Source organism: Mytilus californianus, unplaced genomic scaffold, assembly GCF_021869535.1.
Source record: "Mytilus californianus isolate M0D057914Y unplaced genomic scaffold, xbMytCali1.0.p SCAF_3, whole genome shotgun sequence".
Classification (NCBI taxonomy): Eukaryota; Metazoa; Mollusca; class Bivalvia; order Mytilida; family Mytilidae; genus Mytilus; species Mytilus californianus.
The window spans coordinates 99,441,179-99,468,543 of NW_026262679.1; the positions used below are offsets into that span (position 1 = coordinate 99,441,179).

At 32.5% G+C, this 27,365-nt stretch overlaps 1 protein-coding gene across 1 annotated transcript in view; it reads right to left on the bottom strand.

The window, feature by feature from the left end:
• Positions 1-27,365, bottom strand: part of LOC127735519 (protein mono-ADP-ribosyltransferase PARP14-like) — a 54,390-nt gene that overhangs the window by 11,195 nt on the left and 15,830 nt on the right. Inside the window, exons 6-16 of the mRNA XM_052245701.1 lie at positions 26,850-27,101; positions 22,498-22,734; positions 19,982-21,727; positions 19,123-19,614; positions 18,408-18,508; positions 11,115-11,342; positions 9,367-9,588; positions 9,015-9,105; positions 3,794-3,958; positions 3,110-3,181; positions 2,148-2,324 (exon numbers count right to left, since the gene is read on the bottom strand). Coding sequence (XP_052101661.1) covers positions 2,148-2,324; positions 3,110-3,181; positions 3,794-3,958; positions 9,015-9,105; positions 9,367-9,588; positions 11,115-11,342; positions 18,408-18,508; positions 19,123-19,614; positions 19,982-21,727; positions 22,498-22,734; positions 26,850-27,101 — 3,783 coding nt within the window. The remainder of the gene's footprint in view (positions 1-2,147; positions 2,325-3,109; positions 3,182-3,793; positions 3,959-9,014; positions 9,106-9,366; positions 9,589-11,114; positions 11,343-18,407; positions 18,509-19,122; positions 19,615-19,981; positions 21,728-22,497; positions 22,735-26,849; positions 27,102-27,365) is intronic.

Sequence of the window (27,365 nt, forward strand, 5' to 3'; positions counted from 1 at the left end):
TAATATTAATTAATAGTAACTGCTAAAAATAAATTGACAGCTAATCACCTCAAGACAATCATTATTTCTTAATACATAATTTACAAGCAGTGTAAGGGAGGTAATCAAACAGTGTTCTTTAATTTGAATTGGATTACCTCCCTTACACTGCTTTTAAATTGTCTCAATTGTCCTTTAACCAGAAAAACCCTTGTTTTCCCCTTTTTTTGCCCCTAATTACTAAATGGTTTGAGCCATAACCCCCCAAAGTCAATCCTAACCATCCCTTTGTTGCATGGAAGTTTGTGGTATAATTTCAGAGAGATTCATACACTTTAACACAAGCTATTGTCTGGAAACTACAAAAATGGTTATTTGGGCCCCTTTTTTGGCCCCTAATTCCTAAACAGTTGGAACCATAACCCCCAAAATCAATCCCAACCTTCCTTTAGTGGTTATAAACCTTGTCTTAAAATTTTATTGATTTCTATTTATTTCTACTAAAGTTATTATCCGGAAACCATCTGTCTTCGGACGACGCTGGACGACGACAATGTGATACCAATATACGACCAAAAAAATTAACAATGCATGGACACATTATAAGTATGAGCATTTTCTGCTTATTTTAGACTAGATGCCATCTAATTATCCATAGAGATGACCTCCGAAGACTGCAGACAGTCATATAACCCAATATAAATAGACAGGCAAGCACGTGCAATCAATAATGATTATTTTTATAAATCTGTTTGATTTCATGTTATAGATTAAAATATATGTACATCATCTACCTGCATTAGAATGATTTTTTGTGGACCAGATCAATCAACGAAATGGTTATTCCTGGTGTGTAACTTGTTTCACTTTTAAATGTCGACATTCTTTTCTTTTTAATGAATGAACATGCTAAACACATGTGTAACCCAAGCCAATAATACATCAGCGATGTTTTTAGCTTATTTTGATGAAATTGAACCAAAATGAAAACTAATACACAATATCATTTCTATATTCCACTTTTATAAATGTTTGAAACCAAAAAAACATATTCTAATTTTAGTCTTATTGCTAATGCCCCGTTAATTTTCCAATCAATTAATTATTGAACATTTTAACCATTTTCATGTCTTGAGTCTAGAGGTTGTAATGATTGAAAGCTGATTGAGTCATCAACTATAAATCTTAAAAAGAAAAAAACATAAATTTATTGTTTAATCAAAAATTAATATCATTAGTTTTGAGACATTCATTGTTATAAATTATTTGTCCAATATTCTATTTTTAGACAATGTGGCAATCAAGTTTGAAAGTGGATGTCGACAGTAGGCCATCAACTGTATTCTTCAAGCAATTCATAAATGTATCATGTTACAAAAATATGGTAGCAATTGGTCCTTTTTATGAATTTTTCAGATTTTGTAGTCCATTTTTTTCTACTTAAGTAACAGGGGTAGGCATTCTTGGGTGCATATGGAAGTTTCAACTGTTATTCTTATATATAGAGGATAAATGTCTCATTTAACCAAAGTGTGGTAGCAATAGGTTCTTCCAATGATTTTTCAAAATTCCTTTATTGAATATTGTGTTTCCATTTTTAGTAGGATGGATGCAATGTTTGGCAGGGGATGGGGTTAATCAACCACTTTTCTTAAAGAAACATATAAATGTATCATCTCCAAAGGGTACCATAGGACACAGCACCCTGTTTGCCCTATCACATTCTATGTTCAGTTAACCAAAAAATCTGTCTCAAATATAACATATTTTAGTTACAACATCCCATGTCTATGAAATCGGCAAACAAAGTTCTGAGCAGCAGAGAGCAAGTTAATGAATTAGACAAAAATGTACATATCTGTAATGTTGAGATTACAATTTAACAGTTTAAAATGAGAAAGACAACTTTAATGTTACATTTGTAAATTTTACATGTGAGTTATGATTGCCTTAAGCTTTACCATGATAAAACAGACGATTTTTGAAAATAGAGAGATAATTTGATTACTATTGGTTCTTATGCTTTATACAGTCTTAGTCACTTCTCAAGTTTCTAGTGATTATTTTTTGTTTGCTTTATCTAAATGAAATCTCCTTTTTTAACAAGTTTTAAATACATTTTAAGTTGCATGTAATCTGATTGTAACTCCTGATGATTGATACTTTACCTAAGGCTGGCAATGCTACTGTTTTCTTGTTCAATTCATCAACTTTTTCCAGGACAGTTTTAAATTTATCCTTTAGGTCCACATGACTGTCCTCCATATTGATATGTATTATAAAGTCACAACTGAAATTATTTCCTGCTGTTGTCGTGGCAACACCTTCCCTCTTCATTTCTTTCTCTTTATAAAGGAATACAATGCTAAATTATTGAAACTATAGTTAATTTTTCTACTGATTACACCAAAAGCATTATTACAATTCCTAGTAATGGATTTTTTATTATTCAGATGTTGTTTCTAAAATAACTGGTCATTTCAGAAAGTGTACCAAAATAAAGCACCATGGAAAATTTTTCTTATAGATTTTTACCGTTATTGTACTATGTATATTACACAGAGCTTGGTTGCTGTTACTGAATATTGTTTGGTATTCAATCAAAGAAAGGAATCAATTTTCAAAACATACATTCTTTCTTTCTTATGTATAAGCTTCCTATCTTAGAAATACCCCTTTTTGGGTAAATGAAAATATTTAAACGAGTAGCTGAGAGCAAATAAATATATATCTAGAAATACAGCCATGTTATATATCATTACAAATGTTATTACCTGTACTTACAAGTGTTGGTCAAGTTTTATATTTTTGATGCAAGATCCCAAGATCCCAAGCAAATTAATCAATAAACTTTGATTTTGTTTATTACTTTGGCGTCTGTCAAAAAAATAATTAGGTGATCGGACAATATATAAGACATTCAGAAAATGAAGCAGTAATATTGGTCCAGGCTCAGTGAAACAGACTTGATATGCAATCCTGAACATACCTGGGCATACAACGACTAGAAAGTATAGTTTTTCATTGGAATCAGCAGTAAATTCTGTAAGAGTCAACTGAATTGTAACCAGTGTTAAGTTTTCACCACACAAATAAACAAAAGGTCAGATATCAAAGACCAATAACTTACTAGCTGCAGGTACTGACAATAGCTGTGATAGTTCTCTTCCTCCTTTTTTGAGAATAGCTTGAGACACACCACCTGTAAAATATCAAAATGGTCTTTTAAGAATGAAACATACATATCATTTACAATTTTATGCAAGCACTAAAATTTTATCTTATTCTTAGTAATTTCCTGGTTTCTCTTGATACATACATATACATAGTCTCAGATTGCTTTGATATCTTGACAACCTTTTTAAGGATTTGCTGGGGATGTAGGATCATTTTTCCTACTGGGAAATGGATCTATTTTGAAACAGAAACTCGTCACCACAAGTCTGAGTCAGCAATTTCTATGTTTTCTATAATGAATTGTTCTCTTATATCACACGTTCCAAGCCATTCCCAATAAAGCCTGTCAAATTTCAGAGCTATCTTTGACTAACGTATACAGAGGAAAAGAAGTTGGTGCTATGATTAAATTAACTATTTATTTGAAGTACAGTTCAGAATTCAATAATTTCACAAATTTGGCTTAAAATAATTTTATAACTAATTGAACATCACAACAAATCAGAATTGTAAAATCAAAAGAACACAAACTTATGAATATCAATATTTACTCTTACTAGCATCATCAACTTTGTTGAGAAGTTAGAAAATAAGAAAACAACAAAAAATTAATTATTCATCAAGACAAAAGATTCACCTCTCGTCAAGTCTAGTTCTCTGTTAGTACCATTAACAATAACATCAACAGTGGCCTCAGTTAAGTCCCCTTGGTAAACTTTCAAGGTCAAATCTCCAATGTCAACACTAGCCTGTCTATTGTCAGCTAAGGCTCTCTGCTGCCACCCACCTGATGCTCCTTGATCTATAAATAGATATCAATGAACTGTTAACAAACAGCTTATAATGTATAGGGTTCACAAATAAATAAATTGTGTTTATATTTCTATAAAGTCTTGCTCTTATTGAAAACTAATTGACAAACAACTCTAAGAATCTATATCATTCCTTTTTCTGTAGTAAGGATAACTTTTGTAAAATAATAGAACAATTTATCCAAAAAACTTTTCAAAGCTAACAAATTTCTGTCAAAAAAGCCATATCTGTATATAAATGAATGGAAATAAAATATCTACAAAATATAAATAACAAGAAAAAGGTGTCCACAGGACACAATATCCCACTGGCATTATCATTTTCGTTGTTCAGTGTACCATGAAATCTGGGTCAAAGCTGTTATTTGGCATCAAATTCAAAAAGTTCACGTCATAATGAACAAGTGAACTAAGCTGATCTTACCACACCTTCAACTACCATAACCTGGGAATGTATTGGTTTCAAAATACCACATTTCCATGTTCAGTGAAATATGAAATGGGGGTCAAACCTGTCATTTAGCATTTATTTCAAAAAGTTCACATCATAATGAACATGTTTACTAAGTTTAAAATTGATGAGACTACAACTTCATAGCAAACTACCTTGACCAAAAACTTTAATCTGATACAGGACAAATAAAATAAATGTTTATTGACAGTTGTATTTTGAACTATAATGGAGATTAAAATGGACATTTGTGTTAGTGTTGCACGCTAGGAAATTGAATAAAATCATTCTTAAATTAAGCTTACATGTATCTGTTCATATTTTAATCATGATGAAACGGTTGGTTTTCTATACTGTTTTGACTTCATCAAATCAAAATGGTTGCCTTGCGAACCTGTTTTATAGGTCCACCTCGAAGTACAAAAGTTCAAAATTTTCCTATTAGAATTAAAATTGTTCTATCATGCCATGCTACAATAAAATGCTTCGCTGGGGCGCAGCTTGATACGACCGCAGAGGTCGAACCCTGAACAGTTGGGGCAAGTATGGACACAACATTCAAGCTTGATACAGCTCTGAATTTGGATTGTTATTAAATATTTGACACAGCATAGGTTTCTGACACAGAAAGAATGTGGTCTAAGAACTTGAATTTTTTTAATTTACCTATTATGGTCCAATGTCCAAAATCAAAATACATGGTTAGATTCAGCATATCAAAGAACCCCATATATTCAATTTTTGTTAAAATCAAACACAGTTTAATTTTGGACCCCAACTTGGACAAACTTGAAAACTGGGCCCATAATCAAAAATCTAAACACATGTTTAGATTCAGCATATCAAAGAACCCCAAGAATTCAATTTTTGCTAAAATCAAACTAAGTTTAATTTTGGACCCTTTGGACCTTAATGTAGACCAATTTAAAAAACGGGACTTGAAATTAAAAATCTAAATACACGGTTAAATTTGGAATATCAAAGAACCCCAACAATTCAATTTTTGATGAAATCAAACAAAGTTTAATTTTGGACCCTTTTGACCTCAATATGAACCAATTTGATAGCGGGGCCCACAAATAAAAAATCTAAATTCATGGTTATATTCAGCATATCAAAGAACCCCCATATATTCAATTTTTGTTGAAATCAAAACAAAGTTTAATTTGGACCCCAACTTGGACCAACTTGAAAACTGGGCCCATAATCAAAAATCTAAACACATGTTTAGATTAAGCATATCAAAGAACCCCAAGAATTCAATTTTTGTTAAAATCAAACTAAGTTTAATTTTGGACCCTTTGGACCTCAATGAAGACCAATTTAAAAAACAGGACCCAAATTAAAAATCTAAAAACACGGTTAGATTTGGCATATCAAAGAACCCCAATAATTCAATTTTTGATGAAATCAAACAAAGTTTAATTTTGGACCCTTTTGACCTCAATATGAACCAATTTGATAGCGGGGCCCACAAATAAAAAATCTAAATACATGGTTAGATTCAGCATATCAAAGAACCTCATATATTCAATTTTTGTTGAAATCAAACAAAGTTTAATTTTGGACCCCAATTTGGACCAACTTGAAAACTGGGCCCAGAATCAAAAATCTAAATACATGGTTAGATTCAGCATATCAAAGAACCTCATATATTCAATTTTTGTTGAAATCAAACAAAGTTTAATTTTGGACCCCAATTTGGACCAACTTGAAAACTGGGCCCATAATCAAAAATCTAAACACATGTTTAGATTCAGCATATCAAAGAACCCCAAGAATTCAATTTTTGTTAAAATCAAACTAAGTTTAATTTTGGACCCTTTGGACCTTAATGTAGACAAATTTAAAAAAACAGGACCAAAAATTAAAAATCTAAATACACAGTTAGATTTGGAATATCAAAGAACCCCAATACTTCAATTTTAGATGAAATCAAACAAAGTTTAATTTTGGACCCTTTTGACCTCAATATGAAACAATTTGATAACGGGGTCCACAAATAAAAAATCCAAATACATGGTTAGATTCAGCATATCAAAGAACCCCACATATTCAATTTTTGTTGAAATCAAACAAAGTTTAATTTTGGACCCCAATTTGGACCAACTTGAAAACTGGGCCAAAAAATCAAAAATCTAAATACATGTTTAGATTCAGCATATCAAAGAACCTCATATATTCAATTTTTGCTAAAATCAAACAAAGTTTAATTTTGGACCCTTTGGACCTTAATGTAGACCAATTTGAAAACTGGACCCAAAATAAAAAGTTTAAATACACTGTTAGATTCGGCATAACAAATAAATAAATGTGATCAAAGATTTTACAAATCTAATGCGCCATACTGTGCAATTAAAGATTACTTCTTGAAATTTTTCAATATTTGAAATTTGAAAAAAAAAATAATATTTGAAGAATAATTCTTTTTAATTTCTGAAATCTGAAATGAGAAAAAATTGACCCCCCACAATTTCTTTTTATCCCCCCCCCTTTTTTCCCCCAAAAAATTCTTTCCCTCAAGATATGGTCATAATCTCAATTCAAATTTCCAATGGAGTTGGCAACCATAATTACCCATTTAAATTTACCATAGTGCTAACTTAATCTATTTTATAATAGAATTAAAAATATACTGTCAAATCTTTCATATGGATTTTTTTGTAAAAAAAAAAGATGCAACATTTGCAGATATTTTTACTGGTCTTCCTTTATAGATATGCATTTCTTTAAACATAATTTAAAAGCAGTGTAAGGGAAGTAACCAAAACGTTGTATTTTGATTACCTCCCTTACACTGTTTTAAATTATCTTTATTGTTCATTAACCATTACTTTATACATAATTTAAAAGCAGTGTAAGGGAGATAATCTCAATGATGTATTTGATTTATCTCCCTTACACTGCTTTAAATTATGTTTTGTACAAAATCATTTGTCCATTAACCAGGACAACCTTGTTTTTCCCCCTTTTTTGCCCCTAATTCCTAAATGGTTTGAGCCATAACCCCCCAAAGCAAATCCTAACCATCCCTTTGTGGTATGGAAACTTGTAGTATAATTTCAGAGAGATCCATACACCGTTCCACAGTTATTGTCTGGAAACTAGAAAATGCTTATTTTTGGCCCCTTTTTGGCCCCTAATTCCTTAACTGTTGGTACCATAACCCCCAAAATCAATCCCAACCTTCCTTTTGTGGTATTTAACCTTATGGTCAAATTTCAAAAAGATCCATTCACTTAAACTAAAGTTAGAGTGCGAAAACCAGTATGTCTTCGGACGACGACGCCGGACGACAACGACGACGACGCCAACATCATACCAATATACGACCACAAAATTTTTTGGCGGTCGTATAAAAATGTATATGTTTATTCTAACATAGGTAGGCATTATATTTGTCAACATTTTACACCTCACTAACACAAGGTATAAAGGTATTGACCAATAAAATGCCTACCCATGTTAAAATGAGCAAAGCATGAAAGAATTATTTCTTAATTTTTTTCCGAATAGTGTACCGTACTCACATTTAGTGATCTGTTATGTAAATACCAGCATAATTAATGGTGTCACAATAAAAATAAATGGAAAATGTGTCCCCATGGACACAGATGATGCCCCCACTTGCATACAACATTATAAAGGGACATAACTCAAAAACAATAAAAGTGACGCTACCCAAATTTGTACTAGATCTGAGTTTTGTGGTAATAAGTATTGTGTATAGGTTTCATAATGTTTGGTTGGGGCAAACTTAAGTAACAGAATGGAAACTAAAAATTTTGCAATTTTTCGATTTATAAAGGGGCATAACTCGATAATGGTTAAAGTGATGCCACCAAAATTCAACTTGATCTGTGTTTTGTGGTAATGAGCATTTTGTATAAGTTTCATAACATTTGGTTGAGGCAACTTAAGTTAGAGAACGGAAACTAAAAATTTTGCATTTTTTTTTCCATTTATAAAGGGGCATAACTCGAGAATGGTTAAAGTGACCCCACCAAAATTTAACTTGATCTGTGTTTTGTGGTAATGAGCATTGTGTATAAGTTTCATAACATTTGGTTTAGGCAAACTTAAGTTAGAGAACGGAAACTAAAAATTTTGTAATTTTTTCATTTATAAAGGGGCATAACTCTAGAACGGCTAGAGTGACACTACCAAAATTCAAACTTGATCTGTATTATGTGGTAATAAGCATTGTGTATAAGTTTCATAATATTTGGTTGAAGCAAACTTTAGTTAGAGAACGGAAACTAAAAATTTTGGAATTTTTCCATTAATAAAAGGGCATAACTCTAGAACAGTTAAAGTGACGCCACCAAAATTCAAACTTGATCTGTATTTTGTGGTAATAAGCATTGTGTATAAGTTTCATAACATTTGGTTTAGGCAAACTCAAGTTAGAGAACGGAAACCAATTTTGGGACGCACGGAGAAATAGAAATGAAATTTACATTTAAGTTAAATTTTTCAAATTGTTGAATGATAAGAAGCAAGTCACATTGTTTAGGTATAAATCAGAAAAAAACAATGAACACCATCACACTCTTTTTAAACTGAACTTTACAATCTGTTTAATCTAGCACTACCTTGATCTGTTGTTCCATCAGGACCAAGATTTCGTGTCTGTCTACTGACATATTCTCCACTCTGTCTTTTTCTTTGTTCTTCCTCAAATGCCTTTAAAAACAAAATAAATACTGAGAAATGGATAAAATTTGTAAGTTAGTCATCAAAGATTTATTCCTACCAACAATAAAACAAACAAACAAACATATTTGTATTATGAAATCAATGTTTTTTTCTTCTGATATCTTAATATATTTTCTTCATTCCAAATTTAAAGATTTCTCCTCAACCTAAAGCATATACAAGTGTAAACCACTCCATGCAAGTGCACATTGCTTTTAAAAGAAGAATCAATCAATACTGAATACTGACCTTGATAGTAGGGTAATCCTTTTCGTATACAACAAATCTAACATCACAAACAGATGATCGAGGATGACTACTGGAGAATCTGTCGACACAGGAAAACATATTCTTAGCCACTTGATTTTTAGGATATCCCAGATTTCCTGTTCCCAGGGCAGGGAAGGCAACAGAAACAAATCCATTGTCATTGGCAATCTGTAGACAATTCTTCATAAAGGTTTCCATAATCTAGGGATTGGAAAAAAACAGAAATGAGTATAACTTTGGTAATAACATGGAACAAACTCAGGCACTAGTTTCTAGACATATCTGTTGGCAGCTATTAAAAGTTATACACAATGTCAAAACAAATATGAATCTCAACAGCAAGCTTCTTCTTTGATAAACTGTTGACAGAGATATGTCTCGCCTGTATGTAATTTTGATACATGTAGTAAAATGCAAATGTTGACATTAGATGGTAAAACTCTAACATGTAAATTTTGCATTGTACCATGATTGAAGGTGCAGGGCCAAATAATCTCCAGGGAATTGAGATGTGTTAATGCTAATTCAATTTCCTAAGTGACTGAATCAGACAAAACACATTAAAATACAGTTAACTATCGTTGTCTCGAACTCGGTTGACTCGAAATTTCGGATGAGTCGAAGTTTTCTCGTGGTCCCGAACTTTGTTCCATATAAATATATGTATTTTGACTCCTGATGAGTCGAAATTGAATGAGTCGAAATTTCGGTTGAGTCGAACTAAATTTACGGTCCCAAGGTTAACAGAATACACATATGTCAAAACATGACATCCGGGATTTAAATGGATTGAAGAGTTAATCTGACAATACACGTGTAATTAAATTTCCAGTCACTGACCAAGGTATTGATTTATGACATTCTATTTCCACGAGTGTTTACCTAAGATTATCTTTTATCACCATGATAAATAACTAGTGATACATTGTTAAAGTTTATGAAAAATTATTTAAAATGTTTACAAAAAAAATTAATTAAATCAATCGTGATTTACACTGATGAGCTTGGATCCCAGATGTGTATAAAGTGGGGATTAAGACTTCTGTTGGTGATCACATAAAAACTACTCAATCAGCATCTTTTATCTTTTTGTATTTTTTCTTTAAAAGAAGGATTGAGATAAAAGAAAATAAAAATAAATCAAAATTTCTAAAATCTCTTGTATCTGAGAATAAACAATTTTGTCAAATTTAAATGACTTAAATAACGCTAGGATCGATTGGAAATTACTCTCTCGGATAAAAGCCACAGGATAAAATTGTAACTGTTCTAAGAAATAATTAAATAAGTGAAAACAATGTTATTATAATAATGAAAGACCATAACATACAAATCCATCGATATGAGACCAGAATATCGATCCCCTTCCCATATTCATCCGGATTTATTTTAGCTTTACCAAGGTAAGCAAGAGTTGTGTCCCTTGGTCTGTCAAACTTCCGGTTTTCGTTTGAGTCGAACTACGGGTATCTCGAAATATTTCTCTGGTCCGGCTGACTTCGTGATAACGAGAGTCGACTGCATGTAAATTTCAGAAATAGTATTAATAAAACAAGCTTTCATTTAAAGCATATTTCCATTGCTGTTAAGCAATCAAAAGCTTGTATTGATAAAATTCATTTAAGCAAGCTTCTGTAGCAGTCATTGGGATATAAAAAAAACCGCTGATACATTTAGTTCAAGGTATCATTTAATCTGTACAGTGTACAATTACATTGTGTATTTACCTTCATAGCTGATGTACCATTAAAGCCAGGCAGGGCACCATGACAAATCATTTTACACTCTAACTTCCCCCCTGAAGTTTCAGCCACCTCTCCAGGCTGTATACCATTGGAATATTTCTGGCTGCACTCTGCCTGTATTCCTGTACCACCCATTTTCAGTAGGGACTGGGACACAGCTCCTTGATTCAACTGTAGACTTGTCGATGTTGTGTTAATAATCACATCAACCTAATGGTAAATGCAAATGTTTTATAAAGGAAGAAAGATATCTCTTTACTATTAGGCCAACTAAAATTTAGTAGATTTTCATCCAGATTTTTGAAAAAAATGAGGTCGGTGGGAGGATTTAATTTTTTAATTTTTTTTCCTTCGAAACCCTTTTGTAATGTGTTCTTCGTATGCAAGGGTAATAATAAGCTTATACCATGTATATATAAGGAATTCTACATAACTTTTAAATTCTTAATTAATATTTCTTAAATGATTGGCAACCACTGTTCTATATGTAATTGCCACTTTAGAAACCTATTTTCATTTGATACCAGAAATGTGGAGAAATGCTCTCTTTTAGACTACCCAGTACATCATTTTTTTTTGCTTTCTATGCTATGCTTTGTAGTGCCCATAAAATGAAGCTTATGCATTGGTATGCAACAAAAGTATTATGATTACAGAGTGAAATGAAAACTCAAACTGTGTTGAAAATACTAAGTTTGATGCTTTTAAGATTCTTATGCAAGGTGCAAATATAACTACAATGTAAAACATGAACTTAACTAAAAAGAAGAATTTGTTTAATGACTCTATTGAGGGGCTGGGGACAGTGGGTGTTTGCTGTTTGTCAACAAAAATAAAATGCTTTGCTGAGCGCAGCCTGATAATGACCGCAGAGGTCCAACCCTGAACAGTTGGGGCAAATCTGGATATAATATTCAAGCTTGATACTGTCTGAATTTTGATTGTGATCAAATTTTTGACATAATATAGGTTTCTGACACAAAATAAATGTGGTAAAAGATCTTACAAATCTATTGTGCAATACTGTGCAATTGAAGATTACTTCTTGAAACTTTTACAAAATTTGAAATTTGAAAATTTTTGAAAAAAATATGAATTCCTTAAAAAATTGGAAACACCCCCCCCCCCCCGTGCGACTTTTGGAATCCCCCCTTGGAGCAATTACCCCAAGACACGATCCAATTCTTTCCTTTGTAGTATGGAACCTTGTAGTACAATTTCAGAGAGATCCATACACATCTAACACAAGTTATTGTTTGGAAACTAGAATAATGCATGTTTTTGGCCCTTTTGTGGCCCCTAATTCCTACATGTTTGAGGCAATTACCCCCAAACTCAATCCCAGCCTTCCCTTTGTGATATGGAACCTTATGGTACAATATCAGAGAGATCCATACACTTACACACAAGTTATTGTCCGGAAACTACAAAAATTGTTGTTTTTGGCCCCTTTTAGGCCCTGAATTCCTAAACTGTTTGCCCCATAACCCCTAATATGAATCCCAACCTTCTACTTGTGGTATTAAACATTGTTGTACAATTTCAGAGCAATCGAAATACTTATACACAAGTTATTAACCTGAAACTAGAAAAATTTGTTTTGGGCCCCTAATTCCTAAACGGTTGGGACAATCATTCCCAAAATCAATCCCAACTTTCCTTTTGTGGTATTGAACCTTCTTAAAAAATTTCATAGAGATCCATTAACTTAAACTAAAGTTATTGTCCGGAAACCAATGTGTCTTCGGACGACGACGCAGACGACGACATCATACCATTATATGATCCCAAAAAATTTTTTGCAGTCGTATAAAAATGACAGCCTTGGGGTAAATCTAAGGGCTTGTTATAATGCGTTGTGTACGTTAGCCGACTTTTTGTACTCATTCGGTCATAAATCGCACAAATTTGTGCTTGTGTCAATTTCTTTATTCCAGTCATGTTTTTTGTACCAATGTGTTCCACGATTCTTGTGCTTTGAATATGACAGTCCAAATTTCCTGACACAAAGTCATTGTATATATAAATAGCAAAATCCATGTTTTTCTAATCACTGAAATTTGTGACATACTGCGATTTGCGTTCTTGGACACTGTCTATAACTCATAACCAAAATTTTTCATGCCCTTCCCGTAATCAATCTCTATTCTTTGAAGAGAATGTTTGCATCATAGAGTAGCAGAATATGTCGACTTAATTATTTTGGTTAAATTACTGGAAGAAATACCAATACTGAAATTTTGAACAGGAAGTTTTGAATGAAACGAAATTGGCGGCTGAGTAACAGGTAACAGAATTGAGCAAAATCCGATAATTGTAAACTTTTAAAAAGAAAAAAATTGGAGCAGAACGATTTCAGAGGGACGGACGGGGATGAAAATCTATCAATTAATATTAATGGCACAATTTTGTCGTTTATTTTGCCAAAAACTTTTTAATCAACTGTAAATTTCTTAATACTCACAGGCACTTGTCTCAGGAAAAAAATTTCCTTTATAGCTACCTTAATACAACACAAGGTACTTAACTCGCATTTTTGAAAAATGTCACCCGGTCGCAAAATTCCCTTATATTTCGATTTCTCGGTTGTCAACACCACTTAAACTTGTTATGCCGTAAATCTAAATTGATTTATCTACATAATGGTGTATAAAATGCCTACCTTTGTTGTCGGAATCATTCGTAGCAGGCATACCCAAGTATGTCAACCGTAATTATTTCGTCTTCCAACACCCAATTGTAACTATAAGACTCGCAGTAAATGATTAATTATAAAAAGTATTAAAAAAAAAAACTGTTAGTTTTTGTCTGAATAGAACTTATCATCCACATAGTAAATCTGTAAAAGATTCCGTGAAAAAAAATCTAACAAGTGTTATCTGAGGTATGTCGAATGAGTTACGAGTTTTTATTTTTAGACTCAAATTTTCCCATTCCATCGATGTCATTCAGACTCTCTCTGGACTTTACCTATGAAATGAGATAAGATCAGATAACTCTGAGAAACATTTATTTTTAGCAATAGACCTTCCCATAAAATTTGACCAATCGGAAACCGAGATATATAAAAAGAGCGGAAAGATACCTTTTACTGTGAATCTTATATTTCCAATGGAGTGTTGGTAGACGAAATAGTTAAGGTTGACATACTTGGGTAGGCCTGCTAGGAATGATTCCGACAACAAAGGTAGGCGTGTTATACACCATTGTGAAGATAACTCAATTTAGATTTACGGCATAACAAGTTTAAGTGGGGTTAACAACCGAGAAATCGAAATATAACGGAATTTCGCAACCGGGTGACATTTCTCAAAAATGCGAGTTAAGTACCTTGTGTTATATTAAGGTTTATAGGAAATTTTTTTTCTGAGACAAGTGCCTGTGTTAATACTGTATGTGCAATTGTGCTTATCAAGTTAACCTTTTTATAAACAAGATTTTCTCATTCTACATTTACAGTATGTTTGCATGATAAATTTGCATAGTTGGTCATGTGATCAGTCGAGAAATAACATGTGACAGGCAAAAAAAGTAATAGAAAATTTTAAAATTTTAATAAAGAAATCATAATTTGAAGATGTTTTATAGAAAAAGTGTCAAAAAGTATGAAAAAAACAGTGGTGTGTATTCCTTCTAAATATGCATTTTAATAACCCATCTGGTCAAACAGTGCTTTTGGTCAAAATTGACATTTTCAAGCTTTCTGGTGAACAATAAATGACTCAATTGCTCAGGCAAAATCACTCTACATTTGTAACAAAATCAATTTGTAATGGATAAGCAAAACACTATAGACAACATTAGGAATAGATGAGCAAAAAAAAATTGACAAGGTACAATGTTTAGTAGAGTCAAGTCATTTAATTTGGGAATAAATATTTTAAGGTGGAAGATCCTACTTCTGGGATTTGAACCAGATTCCCTCATTTATCAGGCTGATGTGTGTCCTCTTGTCTACAGAAAACTATTCTTTGAAACCCTATTTTTGGACGTTACTAACTACAGTTTCATTTCCTCATGAATTACATACAGAAATAATACTAAGAAAGAATAAAATGCTTGCTGAGCGCAGCCTGATACGACCGCAGAGGTCGAACCCTGAACAGTTGGGGCAAGTTTGGACATAATATTCAAGCTTGATACTGTCTGAATTTGGATTGTGATCAAATTTTTGACATAATATAGGTTTCTGACACAAAAAAAATGTGGTCAAAGATCTTAAAAATTTGAAATGGGACTTTTAATTTACCTAGAATGGTCTGATATCCAAAATCTAACAACATGGACAGTGGTTAGATTCAGCATATAAAAAAACACCAATAATTTAATTTTAGCTGAAATCAAACAAAGTTTAATTTTGGACCCTTCAAACCTTAATATGAACTAATTTGAAAACAGGGCCCAAAATAAAAATCTAAATGCATAATAAGATTCAGCAAATCATACAGCCGCAATAATTCAGTTTTTGATGAAATCAAACAAAATCTAATTTTGGACCCTTTTGACCTCAATGTAGACCAATTTAAAAATGGGACCCAATATCCGAAAAAATTATACAAGGTTAGAACCCCCAAAAATTTAAGATTTAATTAATCCAATCGAAATTGGTTAAAACATTTGTATTTTTATCAATTGAAGATTTCTTGCTATTGCGCAATACTGTGCAATTGAAGATTTCTTGCTATTGTGCAATACTGTGCAATTGAAGATTTCTTGCTATTGCGCAATACTGTGTTGTTGCACAATACTGTGCAATTAAAGATTTTTTGCTATTGCGCAATACTGTGCAATTGAAGATTTTTTGCTGTTGCGCAATACTGTGCAATTGAAGATTTCTTGCTATCGCCCAATACTGTGCAGTGGAAGATTTCTTGCTATTGCGCAATACTGTGCTACTGTGCAATAGAAGATTTCCTGCTACTGCGCAATACTGTGCAATTGAAGATTTCTTGCTATTGCGCAATACTGTGCTATTGTGCAATACTGTGCTATTGCACAATACTGTGCAATTGCACAATACTGTGCAATTGAAGATTTCTTGCTTTTGCCCAATACTGTGCTATTAAACAATACTGTGCTATTTCGCAATACTGTGCAATTGAAGATTTCTTACTATTGTGCAATACTGTGCAATTGAAGATTTCAAAAATTTGAAATTTCAAAAATTTTGAAGAAAAAAAATGAACCCCCCAAAAAATTGGGAAAAAAAAATCCCAACTTTTTGAACCCCCCACCCCCCCCCCCCCCCCCCTTTTTTGGAGTTAATACCCCAAACTCAATCCCAGCCTTCTCTTTATGGTATGGAACCTTGTAGTACAATTTCAGAGAGATCCATACACTTACACACAAATAATTGTCTGGAAACTACAAAAATGCTTGTTTTTGGCCCCTAATTCCTAAACTGTTGGTACCATCACCCCCCAAATCAATCCCAACCTTCCTTTTGTGGTATTGAACCTTCTGGTAAAAATTCATAGAGATCCATTCACTTAAACTAGAGTAATTGTCTGGAAACCAAATGTGTCTTCGTACGAAGACGACAACATCATAGCATTATACGACACAAAAAGTTGTATAAAAAGAAAAAGACATTTTGCATTTTATTTAAAACATTTTCAGAAGAACATACCAGGAGGTGGTTACTTGATTTTTATTCTAATTCTTGAGATAAAGAAGATTTTATTGCAAAAACTGTATTAAAAGATAATAGAAAATGCATTTTGTTTCCACTATTTGATCTCACGAAAACATGCTTACAATTAAACTATGTTAATTTTTTTTTTCATTTTTAGAAACTTTGAGGGGGAAGAAACATTGATTATATTTATTTTCAAAGTCAAATACACAACTGATTGGTATAACATTAGTTAACGATTGGTTTCTTTGTTTCTTTTAGTCATACTACAACATTTTCAAAACTCCTGATTTCCACATTTTCATTTTATTTTTCTTTAAACATACAGGACTTTGTATTTTTGAAAAACATAGGTATAATAATTGTTCTCTATTTCCAAAAAGGTCCATTTCAGTACACATAACTGATATTTTAGGAGAAGCGGAGTTTTAGTTTTCATTTAAGCCCTTGGTCTGATCTGTATGTATTCAGATAGAAAATAGCTTGAGGTTTGATTCCAAATTTCAGCAGAAAAAAATGCTTATGTCCCAAATTCATGTCATAGGAATGGTAAAGAGTATTGAAATTTCACATGAACTTTTGAACTTTTTTTGCAATAACTTGAAAAAGATAGACATTGTTAGACTGAGAATCAAACTAGGCATCTAAGGGGGGCTGCCATTTTTGATGTGTTGCTGGTTTTGTATATCAATTCAAATACGTTTTTGAAAAATGCAATCAGTGAAAAAAGATAAAGTTCTTATTTTCTCAGTTATGTACCAGTATTTTTTGTATCTTAATCTAAGAGTAAAATCTAAATCAAAATATTTAAATTTTTGACTAAATCTGTGCAAGTGGATTTACCTTGTTAGTGTAATTAAGATTTACCCATATGTCTCCTTTAATTAACTATGTTTCACATAGGCAGGTAGGTCATATTAGGAGCTATATATTAACATGACAGTTAGTTGTGATCTCTACATTTGTTGTGATGTTTACCTAAAGAAATCATTGCAATATAAATTTTCTTGAACATTCATATAGCTAGCACGAATAAAAAAAAAACAAGCATTCTGTGAGTATTGCCTGGCAATACATAGTCCACTACCGGTTAAAAATTCCTTGAACTGGAACAAAATGCTAACTTAATCTATAACTTATCATGGTGTAAACTAAATAACAAATATCAAGTCAATATCTTCAAGCATGACAAACAAAAAATGTGGAAAATTGATTATTTGAGTGAATTTTCTAAGTTCAAGGACCATAACTCTGCACAAAATCACTAGACCGGAACAAAATTTGAACTTGATCTGTTACTTGTCATGATAAAACTATATACCAATCATCAAATCAATATCTTCAAGTATGACCAAAAAAAGTGCGGAAAACCGATTATTTGAGTGAATTTTCTAATTCAAGGACCATATCTCTACACAAAATCGTCAGACTGGAACAAAATTCAAACTTGATTTGTAACTTGTCATGATTAAAGAATACATCAAATATCAAATCAATATCTTCAAGCACGAAGAAAATAGTGGAAAACTGATATACGGGACTGACAGATGGACAGACAGACAGACAGACAGACAGACGGACGGAGTGCAAACCTAAAGTCCCCTTCCACTTCGTCGGTAGGGAACTAATAACAACATTACCTCCTGTGAAGCAATCTGGCCTTTAACAAGTGTGACTGTTATATGGCTGCCTGGACTAGATGGTCTCCTGGGTGATGGACTTGGACCATAATCATTAGAAGCTAAATAACAAATATAATGAATTACTAGAGATTTAATTGAGTAGACCATACAATACTAGTCTAGCCTCAATAAGTCTAAGATGAAGGGACCTGACATAACTTTTGACTCATCCAAGGTAACAAGTCATATGATGTTGGAAGTTACATCATGTTTTCCTGCTTCAGTATCATACCTTTTATTGTTGGTATGACATGTATGTATTCCAATTCACCTGCAGATATATTGTTAAAAATAAATTTACTTCATAAAGAACAATGATAAGTTAAAATATAATACTGAAGTACTTGTGGAACCAAACAATTCATTTGAGATGTGTGTAATAAACTTTCTCATTTGTCTCTAACTGATGAGGTCCAGTCCTAATTGTGTTTGCATAACTTTTATCCAATTATTATAATTTTAGTGGACCTTTCATCATTTTTGTCTACATCTGTCATATCTGAAGCAAAAACTTTTGCAGCTGCATACAAAACGTCACTTGTCTAAAAGAAATAACATTAATGAACTGTAGTAATCACCTTAATGCATGTAGTTTTATCACAAGATCAGAGTGTTTCCAATTTATTATCAGGCTACTTAAAAAGGTGAAACAAGTTGTAACATAATACCATACCATGTCTGGATCTAACTGGAGGACTACTAACAAAGCCAGATCTCCCCCTCTGCTTTTTAATGTTAGTTTTATCAAAATATCTCTCCAGAGCAGATACAAAATGGTCGACAACATCTTCTTTAACATCACATAAGTAGATATGTCGTACTGGTGTTGCAGCTCCATTCTCTCTCATGTAATCGCGGATTGCCTCTACAATTACTTTGGTAGCTTTATTTGGTGGATAGCCAAACACACCAGTACATAAAGCTGGAATTGCTATACTTCTATATTTCTTATCTTCTGTTTTCTCTAAAGATGCCTGTATACATTCACTTAAATATTCATCTTCTGATTGGCGACCATTCTGCCAGACAGGTCCAACTGCATGAGCAATCATTTTGCAGTTGAGGTTACCAGGAGAACTACAGAAAATTTCTCCTTCATACATTCTTCTGGATTTGTTTTTGGAACCAACATAATCATCACATTCTTTCTGTATGCTTTTGCCACCTGAAAATAAATTTAAAATGACCTAGACTTTTTTCCTTAATACTTTTGTCAAAAATCAGGCTGAACTTGATGATCAAAGCATTGTGTAGGCAAAATTTTAACCAAAGTTATCCTTATTGAACTATCATTTTGTTATTAATAAGATAAATAATTCACTCAAATCAGAATCCTTCAAGTATGCACACATCTGAGACTTTTTGTACAGAAACAATCTACAATTAAACTATTTTAACTAAAATTGACTGTAGGAGAATCTGAGAAAAAACCATCACAAACACCAAAATTGGACTTATATTTAATAATTAATATCTGCCAAAGGAAGTAATTTACCTACAGTTCCGACCTCCTACTGATGTTAAATTGTTACCTTTGTCAACAATAACTTTAGCCAGTCCTCCTACATGTTTAAGCTCCTTATTGGCAGCATTAACAATAACATCAACATCAAGTTCTGTAATATCACCCACAACAGTGATAATTGTCTGTCCTGAAGGTATGGTACACATAGCTGTCTCTGTGTATGTTCTTCTTGGTGAGATTGGCTGAGACATAGGTCTGTCTTCCTCATCATCACTGTCAATGCCTGTCTGTAGTTGTACAACAACTTTGTTCCTTTTTTCCACTTGACTAATTTTGGCTTGTCCTTGTTCACTTGTCATATGTCGCACAATGCCAGCTTTTTTTATGGTGTATTTCTTTCTATATATAGATTGGAGTATAACATCAATCTTCTTCTTTGCGTCTTTAACTCCATTTGAATTTCCTTGAATAAAAACACGGATATTATCAATGTTCAATGTCACATGATCTTTTGCAAACTGTTCTTTAAGAGTACTTATTTCTGTTTGGTACTGTTCTTGTAACAATCTCAACTCTGAACTTGGCAGCTGTAATTTTTCCTCAGATATAGCATGGCGGTAAAAGATGTCATTGACTTTTTCTTTCACGATTCCTTCATCTTCTGCTGAAGTCTGATAAATAACAATGGTTTTTGTATCAGCCACAACAATTTTAACCAAAGCTTTCTGGTATTCCATTTGCACAGTCTTGATTTCTTCATTCAATGTGTCAGTACCTATCAAAGCACACTGTTTGTCATCAAGATTTATTGGAGCTTCAATGATTGATTTCTTTAGCACATCACAAGCAGTCACAGCACCTTCATCTGACAAGGAATACATTGTAATAACATTTCCCTCTTCAACACTCCAAACCCCTAAAACTCCCTTCTGCTTAATTTGCTGACCAACATATGTCTTAACCTCTGGTATTTTCAAAAATTCTATATATCCAGCAGAAAATTTCCCAGCAGTTGCACCAGTTATTTCCTGTATCTGTTCAAACATCTTAACCTTAGCTGCATTAACATGACTTGTCATTCCTGTGAAGATCATTATATGCTTTTTCATATTTACCTGGACACAAAGTCCTTCAAATTCCTTTTTCATTTTATCCAAAAAATGTAAATACAGTAATACAAGAAGCTGAAAGTGTTTAAGACTAACTTCTTCAGTAACTTGAAGTTTTTTCCTATCATGCTCAGTAGCAACATCTTGAATGATACTGTCAACTTTTTCTGCAACCTCATCAACAGGAATCTTATGGCCTACGATAACTATCTTACAGTCTTCTTTGGCAACTTTGATGGCTACACTTTCAGGATTAGAAATACTGATTTCTCTTAGATGTTTCAACACACCCTCCCAAGCTTCCTGCAAGGTTTGGATTTCATTCACAGTTAACATGCTGAAAAATTTCTCAGCTTCTGTTGTTACTGCTTTAGACCAGGTTTTGGCCAATTTTCTGCAGTCCTTGACTTCCTCTGTTAAAGTACAGTTGACCTTAATTGTATCCTTTATCTCTTTGATATCTGGCCATTCAACATCTGCGTAGTGTCGTGAAAGTTGTTTCTCAAAAGCCATTTTATTTGTGTCAGAATTGAGAAGGAATTCAATTTTCTTTGGATTTAGGTTTTGTATCACAATTGGTTTAAGGGATTTGAATTTTGGTCCATCATCATCTAGAGCAGCCTGACCTAGACATTCATAGTACACCTGTACTTTAAGAAGATGACCTTCAACTGTGTGTTTTCTGTTACAAACCTGGAGTGCACCTAAAACAAAATCAATAAATTTTTCTTATGTTTGATATAAAATAAATCATAAAACTATGATATAATAAGCATCGTTTTCACACCTGATAATTTAAAACTTTGAATTTATGTTTTGTTTATCTAGGTAACATAATGTTATTAGCTTTACAATACGTTCCATATGGCTAGTTCTAGGGGGTGTTTGACTATCCATAAGGGTTAAGCTGGTTCAATTTAAAAAGACAGCATAAGGCTTATGATGCACATTAGATATAATATTATTTAAAATTTAAGCATTTAAAGGAAGTATATATTAAAAAAATTATTTTCAAAATATTACTGTAAATTCAGAAATTATTGCGAGGTTTTTGTCATTGGGAATAATGTGACTGGTTAAGAATCACAATAATAAGAACTTGCATTCTGATACCTGACAGATATATTTGTATGCAGCTTTTCTACAAATCGCAATAATTAATCTCGCATTTTTGTCCATTCTGCAATAATCGCAATATAAAATGCACGCAATAATTTCTGAATTTACAGTAATTTTCTTATTGTCCTAAGAAAGTAAAAACATTTAAGTAATATTCTAATACATCTTTGCATTTAATTTGCACACTATCACTCACTGACAATTTATTGTCCCTGAGTACTTAAACACGTTTAAATGACCTTGTACATGATTAATACCTTCAGTGTTGAAATTATCTACACCAAAGGTTACTGCATCATCTTATGACATTGAACCTAACCAAAGGGTTTATTTAAGGCAGATAAAACAAACTTACTATCAGGATCAGTGAAGTACACCAGACATTTCCCTTCATCCTGAACAAACTTCACTTCCCTTACACCTTCCACCCCTGATCTCCTTTTATTGTCAAAGTAGTATTCCATTGTGTCTGATGATGTTTTGTCTTTGTAATCAGTGACAACAATACAGTCTGTAATTGGAACTGGGTGTATGCTAAGATGGCTGCCATCCAATGGTCTCTTCATACAGGCTGTCTGTAATTTCTCCATATCTATAATATAGTTTTACAATCAGTATAAATACACCAGTGCAAAGTCAACAACTGTTTGTAACTTTTCTATGTCTATGACATTATTTTAAAAACAGTATAAATTAACTAGTGATCAATATGTACAATATAATTTTACAAACAGTATAAATATAGCAGGGAAAGGTCAATATCTTAATAGAGGTCATTAATGAATCATGAAAGATAAAAACAACAATGTGAATAAAAGAAGATGTTAGGAATATGTCAATGAGACAGCAACCTCATGACCTAAAAAACATGACACCTAGAAGTCAACATATAGTTTTCAATAACAGACAGGTGCTTATACAAAATGCCAAGGTCTAAATTTAGATAAGCTGTTAATAAGATAAAAAGGAACTGTCAACACCAATTGGATTATTTACTACAAGTTTCTACTGGTATAATTATGAATTATAGAAATTGGGTACCGGTATGTGTTAAAGAGGTAGCAACCAAACAAAACAAAAAAACCTGCGCCATGAGCTCATGATATGCCCTTCACCCTTTCAGCTCGTCTTTATGCTTTAAATGAATTTATGTGTGAGCACTGCTCAAATAGACCCCCCAAAAAAAAAGACTTGCACACACAGTGGTACCCTTTGACACAAAACATGAATAATTTGCAACTATTAAGGCTACCTCAAGTTTAACTAAGTTTGTGGCCTTAATTTTTGAACGAATAAAATTCTATGACCATCCAAAGTGTGAAAAAAGGACAATTTTTGATGCTTTTTCAACTTATAAAGCTTCATTACTCTGAAAATTTCAGGAAAACTGCTCAAATCAGTTTTATTGATTGTCCTAAAACTGTAAAATCCCCCCTTTTTATGGATAAAGTCCCATACCTGTACTCCAAAACGTAAAATCAGAAAAAAATTTAAATCAAAAGGGAACTTATATCAATAAATATAAACAATTTAACAAAGTTTCATGAAAATTGCGCTCAAAGCATTTTTGAGTTACAGTCTGAAAACTGGAAAATCCCCTTTTTCCATGAAAAAAATCCCATTACTCAGAAACGTTAAATGTAAAATTTATAAAAATCAAAAGGGAGCTTACATCAATAGATATAAACAATTCACCAAAGTCCGAAGTGTTGACGGTGTACGGACGGACAACGGCATACTATAATACGTAAACAGGCGTATAAAAATGATAAAAAAACATCTAGAGGGCAATATAAAGTATACAGACTTCAACAACAGACAGATGTCCATACAATTTGTCAAGCTCTGTATTGTACAGAGTCAATAAATAAATTTAACAGAACCAATCAAGCATATACCATTAATGCAATCACAATAAAAGAACAGAGTTCCAATGTCCCCCGCGTTGCACATACTTTATCTATCCAAGGGCAATAACTAAAAAAAACACTTTTTTTTGGTTCTTTAAAACAATTTATAAATATCTCAGAGAAATGAAGGCTTCAGAGCAAATGCAATGCGATTTCCGGTATAATTAATTTTTCCAAGGGGCATAACTCGTTAAAAATATTTGATCAGTACTTATTTTCAAAAGTGTCAAAGACATTGCTGATATAAACCTATGATATAAGTTTCAAAAAAATTCTGGCAAAAATTGTACACATGAGAGCACTATTACAATGCAATTTCCCATATAATTAATATTTCCAAGGGACATAACTCTTTTAAAAATAATTGATCGGCACCAATTTTCAAATTTGTCTGAGACATTGATGATATAAACCTATGATATAAGTTTCATAAAATTCTGGCAAGAATTGTACACATGAGAGCGCTAACGATGCAATTTTCCATATAATTAATGTTTCCAAGGGGCATAACTCTTTTAAAAATAATTGATCAGCACTGATTTTCGAACTCGTCCAAGACATTGCTGATATAAACCTATGATATAAGTTTCATAAAAATCTGGCAAGAACTGGACACATGAGAGCGCTAACAAGACCGGACAGATGGACGGATGGACAGACGGAAGCCCTGTATTTCTATGTCCCCCTGCAACGCTTTCGCAGGGGACAACAACAGCATTCTTATATGCATTCTTCAAACGCTTTGAGTACACGCCGGAGGTAAATAGGAATATATTGTATGTCAGCTGATTGGCAACATAATGATTTATTAGGGCGGTTCCAATCTTACTCCCACTTTGTATGCTTTTTATGAATGAGTTATCCGAGGTCAATCGGTTTAAAAGACGTCATTGAAAGATGACAAAAGAATATAGGCATTATATGGGAAAATGTACGAATGTGAAACTTAAAGTCGTCAAAACATGGAAACATAAACAAACGATGATAAGAATTTGTTGAAAGCCAATTTTCTTAAATAAAGATAATCATTTAACTTAGTCCAATCCTATCTAAGTATGTTATGGTAAATCATTTAAGCATGTCAGTAATTTAGTTTTCTTTGTTTTTACATTAATATTAAAAGTGTGTTTAATTACAGGAACAGCAAATATTTGCCTTTAGCTAGAGCGCTTCGATCCAAAAGAACTGCCTTCTTTGTCCTTTAAGAATAGAAATAATTCATGTGGGCTTGAATTATTTCTTCAATAACATCTAACAATTCAATTATTGTCATTAGACATGTATCATAATTTTTATCAGTTTATGGGGATGGGGATGAGGAGAAGGGAACATTTGCCATTGTCTGTGGTCTTTAATCAAACAATATACCATCAAAAGTTTGTTTTTACTGCTAATTAGTTTATAATCAAGAAACTTTATATATATTTATCATATACTTATAGAAAATATGGTATAATTGTACCCCTTGATAAAACTTATTTGTTCATATATTTATTCATTAAATTTGAAGAATTGTCTTAGCCGTGTGATATGACTTTCGTTATCAACTGCTTCCGGTTTATATCAACTGCTTCCTGTTATTATCGCATGCCTTTCTGTAACGTTATCCTGTGGCATTTTGACGTCATTCTGCAAATTCCGGAAAATACACCTCAATGGTACATTTTTAGTGAAAAACATAACTAAGTATGATAAAAAAAACAAATAGGAAACAGGAAAAAATATTTTTAAAAAATGCAAAAAAAAAATAATACGATAAATGCATTTTTCAAAGTTTTAAAAAAAGTTCTTGTCTGTATGTCTTCTGCTGAAGTATATGATAATAAGAACATAACATGTCATTTTTCATATCAGACCCTTTATCAGCCCATGGTCAAAATCATCCCTCAAGCCTGTCGGCTCTCTGGCTGATATCATGACCTAGGGCTGATAAGGGGTCTGATATGAAAAATGCCATGTTATAATCTGTATTTATTGTATCAAATCAATATTTGTTCAGCTATGTATTAGCATAAGTATTTGTAATGATCATTTATCCAAACAAACAAAAAACCTAAAAGTAAAAAAAAAACAAATCTGCGGTTGAAAATATATATCAGATTCTAACATGACGCTTTGAGTACACACCCGTGGTAAAATATGAATATATTGTTTGGGCTGTTCTGATCGTACTCCCGCGTCATATGCTTTTTTATGAATGAGCTACCTGATGTCATAGAACGATGACGTAAGAATATAAGCATTTTACAGGAAAATACACACTTGTGAAACCGAAAATCATCACAACAAGGAAACGTAAACAAACGATGCTAAAATGTGTTATATAAGCCATTTTTTGTTTCCATATAAGATATATAAATACAATTATCATTTAGATTCATTCAAACCTATCTAAATATGTCATTGTAAATAGTTTAAGCATGCCATTTATTCAGTTTGCTCCGTTCTTTTACGTCAATTTAATAGTGCGTTTATTTATGGGAACGGCAAATAATGCCTTCACCTAGAGTGCTTCGATCCAATAGAATTGCCGTATTTGTCCTATTAGAATCGAAATAATTCATGGGGGCTTGAATATATCGTGATTTTACCACGGGTTGTCCCTTTATGCCGATATTTTACCCCTCGCTATCGCTCAGGGTAAAATATTTGTCATAAAGAGCCAACCTGTGGTAAAATCACGATATATTCAAGCCCCCATGAATTATTTCTTAATTAATTTTTATTGAAGCTATTTTTAAAAGTAAAATTATTGGACAAGCTACCATGCAACAATATTGCTTTCATTCATTTTTACCTGGTGGATGTTCAAATGTAACTAATGCTGTGCCTTCTGCCTCTCCAAATATAATCTCTTCTGGAATACCTTTAGATTTAGCTTCCAGGAAATTCTCCAGTCCATCTTTAGTAGTTGTAGGACTGATATTTGTAATGAACACTTTATTATCATACTTTGGAACTGGTTTTGGTGGAGGTGGTGGGACATATCGTTTTGCATTCAGTGTCTGTCCATCAACTCGAAGGCTTTTACTCATTACTGCTTCAATGGCTAAAATGTACAAGGAGAAATGGTATTGTTATCATGAAAATAAGAAAAATCATGTTTGAAACAATTCAAGATGCAATTCTTCATCAAGACACATTAAATTCAATACAACTTTCCATGTACTCAATTCCATTAAGTTTTTCTGTCATTTGGTTTTCTAAACGAAAACATGTTGAAAGGAAATGTTAATGCTATAAAAAGAAATAAGCATAATCAATACAATGACATTAAAATTAAAATAAACTAGAATAACTCTTAAGTGGACTA